Below are 18,982 nucleotides of genomic sequence, written 5' to 3'. Positions count from 1 at the left end.
ATAAAAAAAACTTCAAAAGAGGTTCAAATATTACAAAACACCTTCTTACAAATTACTTTTTTATTCGTCATAATTTTCATCGGAATGACAATGCGATGTGTACGAAATATTAAAAAAGTACAATAGCCCCTTATATAAAATATGATTTTTACAGAAATATAAGATCAACCGCTGTACCATTGCGATATTCTGTAACGCATGCAATGCTACCAATTTTGTTGCTATCGAAAATAACGTTTTGCCTGCGTGCAGCTTTCTTAGTATAAAAAGTACATCCTTTGGCGAGTTAGTATTAAAGACGGATGTCGATGCAAGCCCAAAGTTATTTAAGGCTGGTAACTTTAGGAATCAGATCAATGGCTTGTGGAGTTTTATCGCATATTTTTTTCTTTTTTCTTGTCTTTTAAATTAAATTTGGACCTGAACCTTCATCGTCGTTCCGTTGTTAATAGTTTTGTGTAAAAATCGACTTGTGCGTCTCGCCGAAAGGGACGCTCATGGCGGTAGGATAAGTATAATCATAAGATTACATTAACACAGTGTTTCGCATTCTCCTTTTTTCTTGTCGACAATGTATGAATAATTGTTATAAAATGTCACGATATAGAAAATGGAAGAAATGACGAGTCGCTGCTTCCTTTCTTTTCCGTTCTTTTCGTTTTAAAAGCTTCCTTTAAGCAGCTATCTTTTCTGCGTCGATTGCTAAAACAAAAAGAAACATCATCTTGATAAGAAAAATATTGTCTTTTATTAATAATATATTTACTTCGAATTCTAGCTCACCTTCTTTGGTAGGCAAGGGATTTTTCTCAAGCGTTTCCGCGTGTTTCAATTTTGCGGGATTGAAATTCTCAATGTCAGAGATCAGCTCTTGCTTTTCTTTCTCCTGCTGAATCACTGCACAGAAAAATTTGATTTGTTAACATTTTCCTTGGATCAAATTAATAATTTCTCTCAAAAATTATGAAAGGTAAACAAAATATATGAAAGTCATGAAATACAATACTGACCATCCATATCAGGTAGGAAAATCTTTTCTTGAGTTTCGGTGTGCTTCAGACTGCTTGGGTCGAATGTCTCGATGCCTGACATAAGCGTTTGTTGAGTCTTCTCCGCAGCTACATCTGTAAGGCGTAAATCGAGATTAAAGAATGGAATATGAAATATGTAAGAGAAAACTATGAAAACGGTGAAGGTAAGGTCACCGTGGAAACCAGTGAAATTACACCAACTATATATTTATGTAACAATTTCACTGTGTCGCTGTACCATGAAATTATTTTAAAACCATTGTAGTTGCCCAATTTTATCAGAATTACGAATAAATATAAATTTTTTACAGAGAACTTATTTATTAATGCAAAGAAAGTGTATATATTATTTTTAAATAGTTTCCTCTAGCAATGAACATTAAAGCCTTATTGTTATTGGGATATTTCAAAAAAATGTTTATCGCGATAGTGGACGTAACATCGTGTTGTTATCGTGGACGCAGTACAGAGTACAAGACTACCGACAACTGACAACCTAATTGGACATGCAAAACAATTCCTTCTAAGCGGCTGAAAGCGAAAGTGAATAAGCTTGGTTTGGTCACGTATATTTTGGTCACCTCGAAGCACCAAAAGCAACAGCATACCCTCCTTTTGATCCCGTCCAAAGTAGAAGCAGGGAATCTGAGAATCAAGTATTCCCCTAAAAATCAGATAAGTTTCTATGATACCTTTGGCATTGGGTAATATGATCTTCTCTTTCGTATCGGCATGTTTCAATTGATCTGGTTTAAACGTCTCCACATCGTGGATTAATTCAGAATGTTGTCGTTCTTGTCGCACGTCTACATATTACAGTATTACATGCATTATAATCGATAATTTTCAGAAACAAAATTATTAATATTAGAGCTCTATATGTCTATAAAGTTACAGGATATTGAATCGTAAGAATTACATTCAAATAATTCTGTAATACAATGATTTTGGGAGAGAGAAGTAACAAATATTTGCGTTGTACCTTCAGCGGAAGGTAGAACGTTCTTTTCAGCGGTCGCGGCTTTCTTCATACAGCCATGATTGAAACCTTCTAACTCGCTTTTCAAGTCTAAGGCTACTTTTGGCAGGTCTTTCAACGACGGATTCGACATGATGATGTGTTGTACTCTTCAATCTGAAACAAGCAAACATTTCTTTATGTTAACAAAAATATTTCATAACATCAATTGTGTATCATTGATTAAATAAGATATAATAACTGTGTATTATAATTACATATATTTTAATTACAAAAATAATTTGTATAATATAACCTCGATAGATTACTTGTTAATATCCAAAAACGTCACAAATAAATTTATAACTATTTAAGTAATTATAAGATTTTATAACACAAATTTTCCGTCCCTAATCTAAAAGTAACAATCTCTTTTATTTGTACTTTGCTACCCGCAAGAGTTTCGTTTGAATATCGATGTCCAGAAGAATTTCCAATTATAAAACTGACATCAACAACTAGAACTACAATCTGAAATGACCTGTCGGGTTTTGTCCATGAACACGATATGTTTTTGTTTACCGTCCAGTTGAACAAAAGCTGCCCAGAAAACGAACAAGTTATATTCATAACAAAACAGAATCCAATTATTCTTAAACTATCTCTAACGAAATTTCAAGATATTTTATATAATATACACAATATATACGTACAAGTTTCCTATGGTAAGTATTCAAATATTAAGGTTGCTCGAAAAATTCGTAGCAAAAGTTAAGAAAGATTTAACTAGAGTTAGAGTTTTTGCCATCTACATACATGTAAGTTGCCGAATCTTTTCTTAAAAAATTGTTTATTTTCTTCATACTGACAGAATGCAGCTTTTTATATATTTATGGGAAATTTAAAAGTGCAAAAATTATATTGGAAAAATTTGAATTCAGTCTGAAAAAATATATAGAAGTTATAAAATATTCAATATAAAGTTATATTTAGTAAAAAATTAATGTAGTTTACTAAATAAAATATGTCAAATATAAAATGTATTTATTACCTTATTTATTATCTTAAACATGTACTGTGTATTAATAATTGAAAATGATCTCATTAAATACTGAGACTTGCTAATGTTGCTGACGATTACTTGTTTATACTTTTGTGATCCCTGTAAAATATATACTTATCTTAAGTATTTGGAACTGTTGTATACATTTCCAAAATCATTTATGGTTTTATCAATATAATCATGATAGTTGGATGCCATTTCGACATTAATGAAATTTTTAAATGTTTCGTATAACACACGTAATATGTTCATAAAAAGTGTAAGAATACTTTCGTGACATATGTAAACGATATACAGCTGTATATCGCTCCGAATCGCGATACTTGCTGCAACTTTTAGCCCATTTTCTTTATTCTCGGTTGAACAATGATTGAGCGTCGGATATATCGGAAACAAGAAGAAGCGAGAATCTGCAAGTGTCAGCGAACGAGTCGGTTCATTGTCATCGTGTTACCGAGAATCGAACGAAGCCTGTGTACACAAACGTGATACGCGCACTCGAGTGTGCGCGTCTATCGACCAAACATATCGATATCGAATGCTCCTCGCGACGCTTTCAATGCATATTGGCAGAAACGTCGGAATTTAAACGTTGAAAATTCTTTCATATAATGCATATAATGCATGGAAAATTTCAAATTGGATTTGATTTACTCTATACTACAGTACGTTACGTTTACTTTGCCACCTCACAACCTACCATTTTTCTATCATTCTTTGTTATTTCTTTTCAAACGTATAAATTTGAAATTTTAACATTTTTGCATTATTATATATTATTATTACATATTATACATTATTTTATTTTTTAGATTCATAAATATTAAATATAAAAGATCAAGAAGACACAGAAGGATTATAAAGCAAAAGATTTGATTCACTCTACACATTAGGTTACACTGCACTTACTCTACTACTACATAATCTGCAATTTTTCTACCATTTTGTGTAGTTTCTTTCCAAACGTACAATTTGATATTTTACTATTTTTGCGTCACTGTATATTATTACAAAACTGCGCAGTTTTATGCAATTATGGAAAATTTGAAGATACAAAAATGCATATAATACATATTATATGTAAAGATATGTGAAAATATTCAAAGTAGAGTACCTATTTTATTAATTATATTTATAAAAGTATGAATTTTTATAAACATAATTAAGTCTAATTATTTTTATTGTGCATTATACATGGTTAGTATATTATACATTACTCTATTTTCTAGATTTGTACATATTAAATATGAAGAATTGAGAAAATGCAGAAGGATTGTAAAGCAAGAGATTTTTCAATTGATGGAAGATGTAGACAGATGCAAGTACTATAAATTCCGGACGAATAACGGCACCGTTTCTAGTGAATGCAAAGGTAGGCAAGTATTCCTTGTCTAGTATTTTACAGTCTCCTCTTGTTCGTGTTTCTTTTTTCCTTTTTATAAGTGAAAATAACGGATTGCCCATAATTATGTCGGAACATAATCGGACACGTAACATCTTAAAATGCAACGTGTTACGTTAATTGCAATTAGTGGACTCGTTTAATCGTATCTAGTCGGACTTGGTTTGTGTAAAAATGTTATTAGAGAAACGCAAGCAAGATACGATATCTCTCATTAATAAAATCTGTCTGGAGATTCTTTGTTGTCTAAATTTCGTATTACACGCCAGTAACTAATGCGTTACGAAGCGGAAGCTAAAGCTTGCTACTTCCGGTTCGCGTTTCTTTCCATTTCCTTTCTGGTCACATATCCTCCTCTGTGAATTCTTACTGGAACGTCGGCATTTTTATGAACCAGGATTCTCATTCACTCAGTTTAATCTCACAAATTATATTTGCTTTAATCAAACAAATTTATAAATTTACGAATTTATAAAATCCTTCTACTATACTACACTATATTTATATATTTTACCAAATTTTAAGAATTAAAAAAATTCATAAACAACAAATAAATTCATAATAAAAGTACTTCTTCATAAACTGTTTTGCAAAGCATTTGTATGTACTACGTATATATATTCATGAAACGTAAATAATAAAATGGTTTTAATGTATGTCGAAATATAATTAATAATCCACGCACGTTCCGTCGTAAGGAACTTGACAGAAAGACTCGTCATATGTTCATACATCGAATCCGGCACTCACGGTTCTTTTACATTTTACAGTTGTTGGAGCAGTGATGCACAATCGACAATGCTTCGCATTCACGGTACCTAAGCGATCTCAAAATCTTAAAAATCGTATGATAATTTCCGTGTACAAGATTTGTCCTGTTCACTATGTGCAATATTATAGCAATATGAAGTATATTCGCAAATGAATACAGTTTTGCACGTTTGATCGGCAGGAGTGTACAATTAAAAAAGCTTGTGCACCACTGAAGCTAGAATGACTCATATTCGTCGGACTCTCCCTACCATTTCTTTTTGTGTTTTCGCTTCCACTTCGTTTTTTCCTTATTTACGTCGCTTATATTCGTTACTTTTAGGCATTTCAACGACTGTTTTGAACAGAAGAAAATATCACTAGCCAAGAAGATTGTACATTGTACTTTTACATCGAAACTTGTACTTCAGAAGAAACTTGTACATTTCATGAAGCGGACTCACTGGTTCAAAGTCGTAAAACCTTTATCAGTACTTGAAACTCTTATGACTATGACACAATGCTTCTTGGAGTTGCATTATCGTTTGAGAGAAATCAACATTATTTATATTTCAAAGAGCAAGTCGCGTTAAATGTGTTACATAAAAGTTCTGAACCTACGGTATTTTTTACAAGCATATTTTTAAAAAATCAGGAAACAAATTTCACTCTCTGGCAAAATCTAACATCGAAGTACTTTCTAATGAAGAACAGTATTCAATCTATCTTGAGAAGCTATTTCTTTCAAAATTTCTTATGATTATATTTGTTAATCAGTTAAATCAGTTAAATATAGACTAATCCTGCAACAGGCAATAAGAAATATACACAAGTGCGATAAAACAAAAAGAACAGAATGGAAGAAATTACAGATTCAAGAAGGATGAGAAGGTACAGATATAGCGTACATCAGTGGCTCCAAGAGAACGTTTCAAGGGATACGTTCCAACGGTGGGTCAGCATCGACAAGGCTGTGTATAGGTCCTTATATGGTAGCCAGCCGTATGGCTGTATATAGAGAGAGCTCGAAAGAGGCTGAATACGCAACTGTGAAACACATTCGTGTCCTTTACGTATCCGCTTGTTGAATATTTCTTCTCTCCCTATCGTCGGTACACGTGTAGGAGTCTTGCATCGAGTGCACGCATACGAAAGCACCCACTGGTCTGCGTTATGCGTAACGGTAACAAAAGAAGAGGAGATTGCTTTAGTTGTACGGTGAGTATGTCCAATACATACGAATTAATCTTCTCAAGGCTAGTTTCATTTTTCAAAATTGTATATAACTTTATGAAAAAGAAACAAGCCTTTATACATAATAAAGAATCTCATAGTAATGCCAAAATTAATGTAATCTTATTCAAATGCTTGATATCGTACGATTTCGCGGCATGTTACAAAGTTAAGTCGGTCGATTTCACAAAAGTCAAGAAAGCAACGGTAGTCCTCGATGATTCTAAAAGATGTATCTCATTGGATTATCATGATACAACGAGGGGGAAGAGGAGGGCTAAAAACAGCTTCAGTACGCCAGTGTCCGAAGAGAAATCACGATAAATCCTACTTGATCTCGCGAGGAGAAAAGAGGTCTGCAAGTTAATAAGGAAACTAGGTTGCTCGCACCGACGCGCTAGCCGGTTTGCAGGACGCGTCGGTGTACGCTACGCTTCGACGAGCCATGCTCATCGCGAGATTGAACATATCATATGAGACTCACGTTTAACTGGGTATTTTGAAATCTCTGTACTATAATTACCATAAAGAACGTTTAGTATTTTGTCATAAACAACAGTAATTATTCGAATTTTGACGTCATTCATACATATCTTGTACATTGAACATTTATAATATATATTTTTAGCTGAAGAAGATATGAACAGCTGCAAAGGGATCGCGCGCATTATTCATAACTTCTACGTAAGTCTGGTGAACGGACCGGCGTGTGTCTGGAACCGATCGACTGTAAACGCATCCGGTGGAATCGATAAGATCAGTTAATCGTCCAAAGGTTTCTGGGCAGACATTGTCGTGGGTTCGTGGTAAAGAGAGATCTTACGGCTGACGGCTAACGAGTTCGCGCGGCCTGCCAATTAACTTGGGTAATCGCGTTTAATGGAGGACCCTCAGTGGCGTATGCAGCGGTTCGTTTCTGAGCGGACTCGTGTGGCGTTTGGCTATTGCATTGACCAGTTAATGGTGCTGGTGGACTGCGCACACGCTTGGCCACCTACGTATACCGTCAAATACCCACGTAAAAGCGTGCAGCATGGCTAGAAAATGCGTTTGCTTGCGATGATTCCGTGTTGCGCTCGCGCTCCGAGCAAACGCGATACAAACGCCCTCTTTTTCTCTCTTTCTTCTTCTCTTCCTCTCTCTTTCGTGCAACCGTGACGGCTAACGAACCCTGGACGCGCGCGTATCGTATCGAGCGGTGGCGCGTACGTTCAGGGACGTATTACGTGTTACCAAGCGGCTTGTCCTGCTCGCAGACTTGAAAGTACACTTCTTTTTGTCCTTATCGTATAAAATGAATTTTTCAGGCTCCAAAAGTATCATAAAAATTTCTATTGAAGAGCCCTAATTTAATTTTGTTAATCTCGTTAACCTCATTAACCTTATCAATATTAAGGTATAGATTTCGACATATCTTCGTAATTAACAAATATTTAGCTGCGTTTATAGTTGTAAGAAAAGCAAGAATTCACCGCGAACGATGAAAGCCACGTCATACATTAAATTATACCGCTATTTCGACGCAGTAACCGATGCGGAAGGAATCCTCTTCAACGGTCAAGATTTCGTGAACGAGTACCAAGGTATACACCGTGAATGAATAAAGAACTCTGAAGAGAACCCTCTGACCCAATCTTGATTGCAGATTGCTTTCGTCATTACGCTTCTGCATGACAAGCGACATCCCGATTGTGATACTTGACAAATAAGGGGTGATACACTCGTGTTCAGAAGGCACTCATTTCGTCAGGAACGTACAATAAATATTCTACCATTTGTTTAATAAATTTAAAGCTCTTTAATATTTTCTTTTTATTAATCATCCCATTATATTCTAGATTCAACTGTAGATTGTGTTCTAGGTTCTAGTCCAGAATCGACCTTGAGTGTGCTCGAAAAAGTCTTAGGATATTTCTCTTCCGGAACGTGAATGAAATAGCGGTGCGCGCGCGCCCCTTTGGGGCTGTCGTGTAAATATATACGTGTCGGTTTTATACATGTAGGGTTGCATCGGGGGAGCGGTCGACTGGTGGCAGACGGTTTCATCGATTGGCAATGCGGGGGTCGAAGAGTGGGGTATCTGAACTCTTCACAGCTATCTATGCGTACTACATAACGTATCGACGACCTCGACTTTCATGGTCAATGGTAAAAAGGTGATTTTTTAATACATCGCGTGGGATTTACCTCGATCCTCGTTCTTTTTCCATTAACACGCAAGCATTTGTAGATAACAGAAGTATATATCAGAATTATTAAAAGGCATAGATGTAAAATACGTGCTATTAGAATAGATTATAAAAATGTATTTATTCTCAGATAAATGACTGAATCTTATTTAAAGAAATCTTCTAGTGGAAGTATGGATTTGTCATCAGATATTTATCTAGTTTGGACTGCAAATACATAGATACAAGTTATCATACTCGTTATGTTCAAGAATAAACCGATGTGTTATACGTATGAGACATCGCAAATAAAAATTGTGTCTGCTATACAAATCGATAAACAGAATTTCTAGAGTGTTTTACTTATTCGAAATATCTGCTCGTTTGCCTTGAAACGAGCCAACTTGTCCGAGACATGATAAGATGCAAATACCGCTGGATTCTCCCTTATGAAGATACCACGCATGAATATGTGTAGATTTAATTAGAGAAAAATGCAATGTGTATTGCATGTACTGCAATGTAATGAGTCCACCAAGGCAACTATTTATTAAAAAGAATATTTGTTTCATTATTGTTTTACTTGAAATAATTACTTAATTACTATTATTTGTTTCCAAATATTTTCAAGAGAAAAAATCTAGCTTTCCAGAAATCTAGCTCCTGACGAAAGGCAGTAAATACTTGCGATTACAAGGATAAAAGCGTGCTTGCCAGTCGGCAACCAGAAGCGCATTTGTGTGCCTGATGCGCGGCGGAGTGCATCTGTCAAAACCACGCCCTTGTCCCATCCTATCATCCTAACGGACTCACAAGAGCCCAGCGATAAGTACTTACTTACTTAATGGCCAATGCTTCCAAAATTCGTATGACTCATTTATTTCAAGCTTAATTATTATTTCAAATGTTTACCGGCATATACAAAAATATATTTCTACGGATTATAAAGTGTGTAAAACACGAAGGGTGGTAATAATATTTCTTATTTTAGATATTCAAATATCGCAAAAGTATAATAGTAATTTATACAAGACGCTATGATAAAATATTTTAAACGCCTGCTATATAAAAGAAAAAAAAATAAAAAGATTTATTGTTTCGTATCAACGATTCAGATTCGTAGGTGTACAGAACGCGTATGGAGATTTGACCACACCCCTCCATTTTCGATCGGCGAATAATGAAGACGATCGATATCCTCAAAAGTATATTATCCTTATGGCGATTTCCAAGTTCAGGCGCAGGAAGAATGATTCGAGTGACTAACCGATACCGATCGTCTTCGACCAGTTTTCGTCTTCTTAAAAAACATGCAAGTATACACACACGATACACGATACCGCCTTTCTTCGAACGGCAACGAAGAAAGCCGGTTCGCTTTGATACGTCAACGAAAATATCACCGTATGCTTTTTTATACACTTGAAAGCGCATGCAATTTAGATGATCGTAGATAGAATGCATCGGCGGCAAAGAGCACTGACCTGTCAGTTGTCACTTAGAGAGATAGGCAAGCGCAACACCGTCCAGCCAAACGTTCAAGGGCAGGATGGAGGCAGTACACTGACTGACCGGCTAGTGATTCCACGGCACGTAACACCAGGTAACACCGGCGAACCACTCTTCCACTCTTCCTTCTGCCGATCCTACGCTCGCACCGTTCAACCCCACCACAAATTCAGACCCCGAACGTTGGCCAATCACGCACCATCGTTTCACTCCCGCTCACTACCAAATTCCTCCTTCCATCCATCGAACACTTCCTCCAATGGTCTCCTTGACCGTCATCGGGAGGGTAGCTGACTCACCCTTCGCGACAAGTATGATTTTGCATTCGATGCACGAAAAAGTTTCATGTTTTTTAAGCGTAAACTCGCTTTCAATACTTTTATTTCGTTATTAGATTATGTTCTTTTTCTTCATTTAGCAATCATTTATACGACGGATATTATTCCTGGATAAATTGGAATAGCAGTCGCAAGCAAAAGTACCGAAGAAATGCACCGTTGCTATTTTTGGCACAATGGAAAGGGAGCAGGACCGAAGGACGTTCTAGGGGTTGACGAGAGCTGGAATGACTCATCTTATAGTTATTCCCAGCTGCGCGTCATATGGCAGTCCCGTTGGGTGTTTCTAGCACTTCGAAATAGCCCGGTACATTCGGAAAAATTGACTTATTTAAAGGAAGAGCAATACCGTCCATTACGGCGCTTTTTAATAAATGTTTCGTCTTCTAGTTGGATCAAATAAGTATTAATTATAAAAATGTATTGAAGGAAAAGAAGTATTCCTATAAACTGAAAAATATCATATAAATTTTATTATTTTTTATGAATTGAATTTCTTAATTATAATTTGAAACTGTTTTAACTATAGAGTAAAATAAGCCATAGACGATATGCAGAATAGTAGTATGCATTCACATATTCAATAGTAGTATGCATAGGTCACACTAAGCATAATAAAATACATATGTACTTTAAAAACATTCAAAACGAAAACGATTTTGAATCTTTTGGCTATTTAAATTAAATTAAAAGTACATATATATATATAAATTTTAAAGGATTTTATTCTATTGTTATAATTAATAGTTAATTTTTAAAAAATAGATATATACAGTATTCTAAATTACTTAATTAATTATATTGGAATCGGTAAATCTTTTGCAACTAATACTAAAATTTGATCAGTATTCAAACACCAGTTCGCTATATTCTTTGATACTTTGCACCAATTTTCACCATGATGGGGTTCTGCAGCAATACATCTTTTCTTTACATCTTCTTGTTGCTCTTCTGTACCGTTTAGAAGCTCAAATTTGTAGAAATATGCCCACGCGTCTCCTAAATCTGGATCTATCTTCACTGTTCTATTGAACCAGTCACGACACTTCGAAATTTTATGTTCACACCAAAATAATCTATGAAATAATTATTAGAATGATAAAAGATTATTCGAATAATCCATGTGTCATTATATAAAAATGTCGTAATAAACAGTCACTCACTTAGATACTGCAAGAAGCACGTGTGGATCATGCTCGCACTTTTTCAAAGCATCAACGCTTTTAGTTTTCCTCTGTGGTCGAGGTTCCATAAAAATTGCCTCTGCCCAAAGTAAACCAGACGTTGGACATTCTTGAAGTGCTTTTGCCATAAGCGTATTTGCCATATCTCTAACACCACCAGTTTTTAATTCATTTCTGATAGCTTCTAACCAAAGCTCTGGGTTCTTCGGATTTTTTAAGCGAGCCTTCTCCAGAACTGACCGAGCTTTAGTAACTTGACCCTTTCTGTGCTCTAATTGTGCTAATAAACGCCATAGTGGAATAGAAGTGGGACATTTTTTTATCTATAAAATAAATAAAACTAAAAGATTACTTCCTAACTAAAAATGAATTAATAAAAAGAAAGAAGAGAATGCTTACAGCTTGATTGTATGTTTCCAAAGCTTTGTCCAAGTTTCCTTGCTGTTCTTCGATCTGCCCTTTCATTAGCCATAGTTTCGGGAAATCATCGAATGCTTCTAGAGCTTCTTTCAGAAGCAGTAAGGCTGCGTCAAGATTATTCAAAGCCCATTCTAATTTTGCACTTTTCATCATAACTCTAGGAGTTGGTGCAGACGCTCTTGCTTTCGCGAGCAACCGTCTAGCTCTTTCATATTCAGAATTTTCTGATTCTAGCTTCACGGCTGCTAACCAAATCTCCTCCGAATTTGGATTTGCTTGAAACGCAAGTGATAAAATACCTCTTGCTGCTGGAACATCACCCTTAAAATAGAATATAACATTATTCATATATTATAAAAGCACTTTCGTGAAATTTCATTTTTCATGAATTTTACTTACAGCCAACCACTTCGATTTTGCGCCCATAAGCCAAAGTACTTCACTCTTTGGACAGTGAGCAACTGCTCTTTGAAGCAAAGATTCTAAAGACTCTCGCGTTCCATAAGTTTTCTCAAAGTAAGCTGCACGTAACCAAATAGACTTCTTACTAGGGAATGTCGATAACGCATAAGCGTAGACTGCTCTAGCACATTCTAGTGCCCCTTGTTGAGCGCACTAAAACAATAAATGCAATAAGTAATTGCTCATATGACTATAAATACAAATATAAAATATTACGGTTTCTGCGTCTTCCATCCAAGTATGTTTCCTGTCTTCTTCTTCCACTCCAAAACCAATAATTGCTTTAACAATAACTTGACATGTATGTACTGCTCCAGCTTTTTCAGCCTCCATAGCTTCTTTAAACCAGTGTTCTCTATTAATTTCCACTCCGTTCGCGCTCAAAGAAGATATTGCACGATCGATAATTTTCTCTACCATATGTTTATTCCCGTTCGCTTCTTCCAATTTTGCGGCTGTTGTCCAGATTTGTCTATCTGTTGGAATATTTTCTCTTGCTTTGTTAAGAACTTTCCTAGCATTATCATAAGTTTCCAATCGAGCAAGAGCAAGCCATAGATCTACACTGGTTGGACAGCACTCGACTGCTCGACTGAGCAAAATTCGTGCGTCTTCTGGTTCTTCTAATTCCACTGCAGCTTTCCATAATCTCACTGAATTTGGAATATGCTCTAATGCTTTGCGATATACTCTTCTTTTCGCTTTTGTTTCTGTTTCTAAATCCGCCGCTTTTATCCAAATTCTAACAGATGTTGGTATGTGCCGTACAGATTGTGCAATTACAGCTTTAGCTGTATCTGGTGGCTGCAGCCTAGCCGCTTCTAACCATAAGTCTTCCGACGTAGGGTTCACTTCACAGCCTTTCATTATTAAATTCCGTGCAGCTTGCACTTTCCCGGTAACTTCCTCTAAACGAGCAGAAGCGATCCATGCTGGTGGGTGATTAGGATTTGTCTCCCTTACAGATTTTAGTAACAACCTAGCTTTCTTGATATCACTGAAATTAAGAATAAATATTAACTTCATTGAATTATAATTACCATTAAAATACATTTGATATTTCTTTAACTCACTTGATATCACCACCATATGTTGGTATCATACTTTGCAAATCTGTGAGATAACCCTTTGGATCAACAACAGTTTGCCCTTCTACAGAATCAGAAACCTGATTCAACTTGACATTCATTAAAGTATTTCTAGCCTGTCCAATTTTTCTTAAATCTAAGTCTCCTGTTGGTGTTAACATTCCGGGTGTTGCTACACCAGGCATCATTGATGCCAAACCACTTGATGGATCTATACTGGTAGATGTTTCTCCTCCTAAATTTCGTGCAAGGACGGAATCCGGTAATGGTGTAAATTTTTCCGCCCGTGGGTTTCGTTGCTTTCGATTTCTAGCATCACCGACTTCTGGAACATTTTTCCATTCTTCTTCGGCTACATTTACTAATTCCCTTTTCAAGTCAGAAAACTGTTGTTGTATTTTAGGACGTTCTTGACGATACCTTTCTAACTCTTCTCTAAGCCTTTTTTCTCTGTATTCTTTACGCTTTTCATCCATTCGTTTGTCAATTGCCTCATAAATAGCATCAGCTTCTTCATCGTCTTTATCATATGGATCCTGCAAGATACTTAATCATTTAATAAATTGAATCATATAATTATAAATATTTAATAAAGTGTTCTTTCATTGTCCTACTTTACTAAACAAAGATCCTCCATATCCAGAAAATTCATCATAATTAGAATCATTCAAATCTTCTTCATCTTCTTCTTCTTCTTCTTTTTTCTTTGTTCTTTTTGTTGGTGGAGCATGTCTATCATCCCTACAAACAAGATATGAAACATTGATACGAAATACTTCAATTAAAGGGGAAAAGCTGGAATATAATACAGTACTCACGAAACATCGTTAGCATCACGAGCTGGACCGATATCAGATCTAGTTGTAAATCCAGTAGCTCTAAAAAACAAGGTGTTAAAGCCATATATTAATATTTTATTTCATTAAAAGGGGTTAGGTTAGCTAAATAACATTGCTTCTTATATATTACCCTCTCCCAACACCAGCAACATATCCTAAAGGTGCCGGAACACCCAAAAAATGTTTTTTGTTCCTCGTTGATAACGAAACCGATGGACCTGCCATTCTAACTTTTTGTTGATCCACTTATGTAAACACAAACAAAATTCTTTTGTACATCTAACCTCTAAATGATACAAACGTCTGCTTCAAAAGCTTGAAAGGTAACTTCTTAATGCTAGATGGCACTTTGAAGAAATTAACATTTAATAGGGCTAAATTTAGCATTAGTCCATAAAAAATAAACTGTAGATAAATAATTTTTAATAATTTGATTACTTTATGTTACAGTAGTAAAGTTGATTTACGCCAAAACACTACATAGTAAAATAAAAATCCAGTACAATATTAAAGTTCTTTCACAATTTTGCCAACCATTAGACATATAACAGAAATTTACAAAATGTACATAATCAAAAATTCTTTGGGCCTTGTAATTCTACAAGTTACAAGAAAGATTTAATAGACTGAAATATCTTACATTAGTCGATAAATTATTGAAAGTTTCGGCATTAATTTATTAACCGTTTGAGTTCCAAGCAGCGCGATCGCACTGTTTCGATTTTGTGTCGAAAAGTCCCAGTATATTTAAACGCTACGGACGACTGACGGTATTTTGTATTTCATCATTACCTTCCTAATAATTTTTATTGAACAAAACTTGAAATATTTATAAACTAATAGTACGCATATATAATAATATAGATATATTTCATAAAGTAACAAATTGCTATTGCGTTGTTTGTTGATTTTTCGACTCAGTTTTTTCAATGACCCCTGGAACTCAAACGATTAAACTAAAATTAAAAATATAATCTAGGTTTATAATTACAAATCATTGCAAACATACAGTTTAATATGTACATAATTTCGTTACAATTGTTGAGCAGTCATGTAAAATATTACTATACCTATTGTACATATTAAAATGCCTAAAATCCAATATTTTCTATAATTATTACATGTCTCATTTTGTAATTGTTTTTTATCGAATTTATCTTTTCCTTTGCGGCGGGGTTTAAATTTTCGTTCAAATTTCTCTATTTCTTGTTGATTACGTATTTCTTCAGCTTGCCGCTTTTGTTCTAATAAAGCAGCTTCGGCTTGGCGTTTCTCGTCTATTAGTTTGGCACAAATATCATCGCATTTTATACAAATTTCCTCTTTCTGCACCACAGAACAGATAAAATCTTTCTTAATACGTCTGCACACACAAAACAGCTTCACCTTCTTGTTGCATTCCTTTTCATTCTTGCATGGACCAGGATGACAATCATTTATACACCGATGTCCACAAGGATACTGAAATGGAACATAATTAGCATATTTAACATTATAGTACATTTACTATTTATATATATATAGACTGATTATTAATCTATGGTAATACATAATTTAATTACATTTTTGGGGCATTGATTCCCACATTTGAGCAATTCATTACGTCTTTCAGCTTTAGCCGATGTTAATTCAGAACATCTATGATATAAAGTGCTTATACCACAATGGCATGAAATTTTAACTAATTGTTTGCAAGGGTTACATGGTGCAGGATGACAAGGTTCTGAGCATAAATGTGTGCATCCTTGTGGTCGTGGAAGTAAACATGGTTTTTCACATTCCATACACGGGGTACCATTCTTATTTTCTTCAGATGATGGTATTTTATGACAAATCAATTCGCATGTATGATTCGTACATAATAACGTTTTCCCGCACAATCTTCCGCAAGACGTAGGTCTAGCCATGTGACAAGGCCATGGACGCGTTTCATGTCCTCCTAAACATGTAACTTGTACAGAAACTTCACATGGTGGACATGGTAATGTTTTTAGCTGATAAGTTTCCTTTTGTATGTCCCATGGTCCTGCTGGTTGCGTCTTTATGTCATTTTTGCTCACCTTTAGCCACACTTTCGTGTGGCAAACAGCTACACAGAAATGACCACATCGTTTATATATCATGCCACAAATCTTTTTGCAAGGTGGACAGTGACCTTGATGGCATTTGTGGGTTTCTCGTTTGGGATGATGGCAAATTGGAGGTATTTTACATGGCTTATTGCAAGATGGTGGCTTGATCTTTTTTACCGTACCACATGGTACTGTTATCTTATTATATCCGCATCTACATTGAATAACGTCAGTTCGTGCGCATGGATAACAAGGGCCGCTATGACAAGGAGCAGCACATTTGTGTTTGCGGCAGTTTAAAGCATTATCACATACTTTTTCGCACACGTTATACGTGTTTTTAATCAAGCAGTCGCAGCATTTCTTATTACACAAATGTCTTCCGCACAACCGCATTTGCATGCACTTTTTATTGCAATGGAATTCTTTGCCACATGCAATTTCTTTCTGATAGCTGCCACATCTACACGATTTTGTGACTACCTCTAAACACTGCCCGCAACGATCTGTATGACATCTCATATTACAATAATGCGAACCGCAATTTAATAATTTTCCACATGTATCTCCACATGTGGGTAGCTGTTCTTGTTTGCAAGAAATGGCATAACGTTTTTTCCCACACGGACAGGTTCTATTCTTCTCCAATGGACAGGGTCCACAGTCACCAATTAAATGACATTTACTTTGACATATGTGAACATTACAAGAAAGAGGTCTGCCACAAAGTTTATTACAAGTCCATAGACCTTCAGAGCATTGCTTTAATTCTTTGTTACTCTTACAGTGGCATTCTAGTAATAATATTTCTGGACAAGGAGGACATTCCCCTGAGTGACACACTTCTTTGCAAGTGTGTGAACATAACTTATAATCTTTGTTACATTCAGTACCACAACTCCATTCTTTGGCATTGCATCGTCGTTGTTGAGGCATCTGTTTGCCACAGTAGCATTTAATAGATACCGTCTTTGCACAAGGAGGACATGGTCCAGGATGGCAAAGCAAAACACATTTGTGACCACATTCTGGTTGCAGCAGTTTGTCGCATGTTTCTCCACAGGAATGTGGAATATTCCATGGACTATATGGGGGATCTATGGTTTTTTTACAAAAGCATTTATAGTTACGAGGAATGTCATCTTGATTATATTCCATACGACATTTTGGACTAGAATAATATTCATATATAATATTTAAATGAATGTATTATCAATATACATATCTGCAGAACATTTTAAATTATTTCTTACCATGCCCATAATGATGTGATACCTTTCTCGCGTTTAACATTCAAACTATCCTGTATCCAATGCAAAATGCAAGACAGATGTAGGAAAGCAAAACACTTGTTACAATTCCAAATCTAGAACATTAACATATATTGTAATGCAAAATGTATAACAAAGTTTATATACCATAAATTTATATAGTTTTAAAAAAACATACTGGATCTGCTCTTTTTACAGTTGAAATACATATTAAACAAACAGCATTGCCAGATTGAAAAATATTAATTAAATACGATAAAATTTTTTCTGCATCTGCCTCTTTGCCTTGGTAGGCAGATATTACTTTTCCAACTATATTTTGTATATCCTCTTCATTTCTATCATCTTCATCCTCGCTGGAAGATTCTAGATAAGCATTTGCTTCTAAATGTTTATTAATCGCTATTTTATTTTCTGCTTGAGCTTGTCTAAATTTCTGCATCTTTATTTAGAATTTTATCTTACTCATGAAATATGTAATAACTTTGTCCTGTAATGATGAAACATAAAACTGTATACAGAGATATAATCAATGATGTTAATAATATTACAAAAATGAAAAAAGAACATATTTTTCATATACAGGGTCATTGGTAACTGGTGGTACAAGCGGAAAGGGGGTGATTCTACGCGAAAAAAGAAGTCAAAAATATAGAATAAAAAAATTTTTTTTTTTAATTTGTTTAAAAATCTACAGTGAGATCCGTTATAACGAGACGTGATAAATGCACGCGTACCGGGCGAAAATTCAAAGTCGATTTTCTCGAAAACAAAGCCTCGAACGAAAAATTTTTATTCTATATTTTCGACTTCTTTTTTCGCGTAGAATCACCCCCTTTCTGCTTGTACCACCAGTTACCAATGACCCTGTATAAAATAATTTGTATCTACCTACGCTTACATTTAAGTGAAGAAATATTTAACATGTAAATAGCTTACTGTAGCATATCAATCCCGCGTGAATGATATATTTGAGGAAACAAATAAAGTATTTTCTTTGAAATGAATTACATTCGAGTTATTCAAAATATCTGCCATATTCTTGCCACGCACTTCTTTATTACACAGTTAAAATATACAAACAACTCGACAATACATTTATCGGTTATTTTATGGAAAACAACAGCACAGATAGGAATCAATCATTATCTATGCGATCACTGATATCATAAATTACGTTTGATTGGTTAATTC

The 18,982-nt window shown here is 35.0% G+C and overlaps 3 protein-coding genes across 9 annotated transcripts; all 3 read right to left on the bottom strand.

The window, feature by feature from the left end:
• Positions 1–42: 42 nt before the first annotated feature.
• On the bottom strand, positions 43–10,372 carry LOC100740857 (thymosin beta). Of its 5 annotated transcripts, none has more exons than XM_012383237.3 (6): positions 10,090–10,372; positions 2,014–2,166; positions 1,724–1,837; positions 1,011–1,124; positions 784–897; positions 43–702 (listed from the first exon to the last, which is right to left on the bottom strand). In XM_012383237.3, exons 2-6 carry the CDS (start codon positions 2,141–2,143, stop codon positions 674–676), a joined length of 501 nt encoding a protein of 166 aa, XP_012238660.1. In that variant the 5' UTR covers positions 2,144–2,166; positions 10,090–10,372; the 3' UTR covers positions 43–673. The 5 variants fall into 5 exon arrangements, with proteins under 5 accessions (XP_012238660.1, XP_024221957.1, XP_024221958.1 ...); XM_024366189.2 differs by lacking the exon at positions 10,090–10,372 and adding an exon at positions 3,112–3,245; XM_024366190.2 differs by lacking the exon at positions 10,090–10,372 and adding an exon at positions 2,806–2,838.
• Positions 10,373–10,898: 526 nt separating this feature from the next.
• LOC100740614 (pre-mRNA-processing factor 6) lies at positions 10,899–15,243 on the bottom strand. Its single transcript, XM_003487772.4, has 9 exons — positions 14,576–15,243; positions 14,425–14,484; positions 14,221–14,347; positions 13,592–14,142; positions 12,735–13,515; positions 12,456–12,671; positions 12,036–12,377; positions 11,616–11,959; positions 10,899–11,528 (listed from the first exon to the last, which is right to left on the bottom strand). The coding sequence occupies exons 1-9, from the start codon at positions 14,668–14,670 to the stop codon at positions 11,249–11,251; spliced, it is 2,796 nt and encodes a 931-aa protein (XP_003487820.1). The 5' UTR covers positions 14,671–15,243; the 3' UTR covers positions 10,899–11,248.
• Positions 15,244–15,359: 116 nt separating this feature from the next.
• On the bottom strand, positions 15,360–18,824 carry LOC100740495 (NF-X1-type zinc finger protein NFXL1). Of its 3 annotated transcripts, none has more exons than XM_012383061.3 (5): positions 18,690–18,824; positions 17,967–18,278; positions 17,771–17,883; positions 16,008–17,688; positions 15,360–15,906 (listed from the first exon to the last, which is right to left on the bottom strand). In XM_012383061.3, the coding sequence occupies exons 2-5, from the start codon at positions 18,228–18,230 to the stop codon at positions 15,478–15,480; spliced, it is 2,487 nt and encodes an 828-aa protein (XP_012238484.1). In that variant the 5' UTR covers positions 18,231–18,278; positions 18,690–18,824; the 3' UTR covers positions 15,360–15,477. The 3 variants fall into 3 exon arrangements, with proteins under 3 accessions (XP_012238484.1, XP_012238483.1, XP_033175569.1); XM_012383060.3 differs by having other exon boundaries at positions 18,680–18,817; XM_033319678.1 differs by having other exon boundaries at positions 17,967–18,299; positions 18,680–18,810.
• Between the last annotated feature and the right edge of the window lie 158 nt (positions 18,825–18,982).

The sequence above is a fragment of the Bombus impatiens genome, unplaced genomic scaffold (assembly GCF_000188095.3).
Source record: "Bombus impatiens unplaced genomic scaffold, BIMP_2.2 scf_0203, whole genome shotgun sequence".
Classification (NCBI taxonomy): Eukaryota; Metazoa; Arthropoda; class Insecta; order Hymenoptera; family Apidae; genus Bombus; species Bombus impatiens.
Note: the sequence above shows the minus strand (reverse complement) of the source record. Positions and strands in the feature narration are given on the sequence as shown.

Bases quoted from the DNA above. Each gene is read 5' to 3' on its own strand.
- LOC100740495 (XM_012383061.3), bottom strand. From the start codon at position 18,230: ATGCAGAAATTTAGACAAGCTCAAGCAGAAAATAAAATAGCGATTAAT. The intron at 17,884-17,966 runs GTATGTTTTTTT...TTAATGTTCTAG, and splicing joins CTGTAAAAAGAGCAGATCCA to ATTTGGAATTGTAACAAGTG. The intron at 17,689-17,770 runs GTAAGAAATAAT...ATATTATTCTAG, and splicing joins ATCACATCATTATGGGCATG to TCCAAAATGTCGTATGGAAT.
- LOC100740857 (XM_012383237.3), bottom strand. From the start codon at position 2,143: ATGTCGAATCCGTCGTTGAAAGACCTGCCAAAAGTAGCCTTAGACTTG. The intron at 898-1,010 runs GTCAGTATTGTA...TTTTCTGTGCAG, and splicing joins TTTCCTACCTGATATGGATG to TGATTCAGCAGGAGAAAGAA. The intron at 703-783 runs GTGAGCTAGAAT...TTTTTGTTTTAG, and splicing joins TCCCTTGCCTACCAAAGAAG to CAATCGACGCAGAAAAGATA.
- LOC100740614 (XM_003487772.4), bottom strand. From the start codon at position 14,670: ATGGCAGGTCCATCGGTTTCGTTATCAACGAGGAACAAAAAACATTTT. The intron at 12,672-12,734 runs GTAATATTTTAT...TTATTGTTTTAG, and splicing joins GGATGGAAGACGCAGAAACC to TGCGCTCAACAAGGGGCACT. The intron at 12,378-12,455 runs GTAAGTAAAATT...TTCTATTTTAAG, and splicing joins CAAAATCGAAGTGGTTGGCT to GGTGATGTTCCAGCAGCAAG.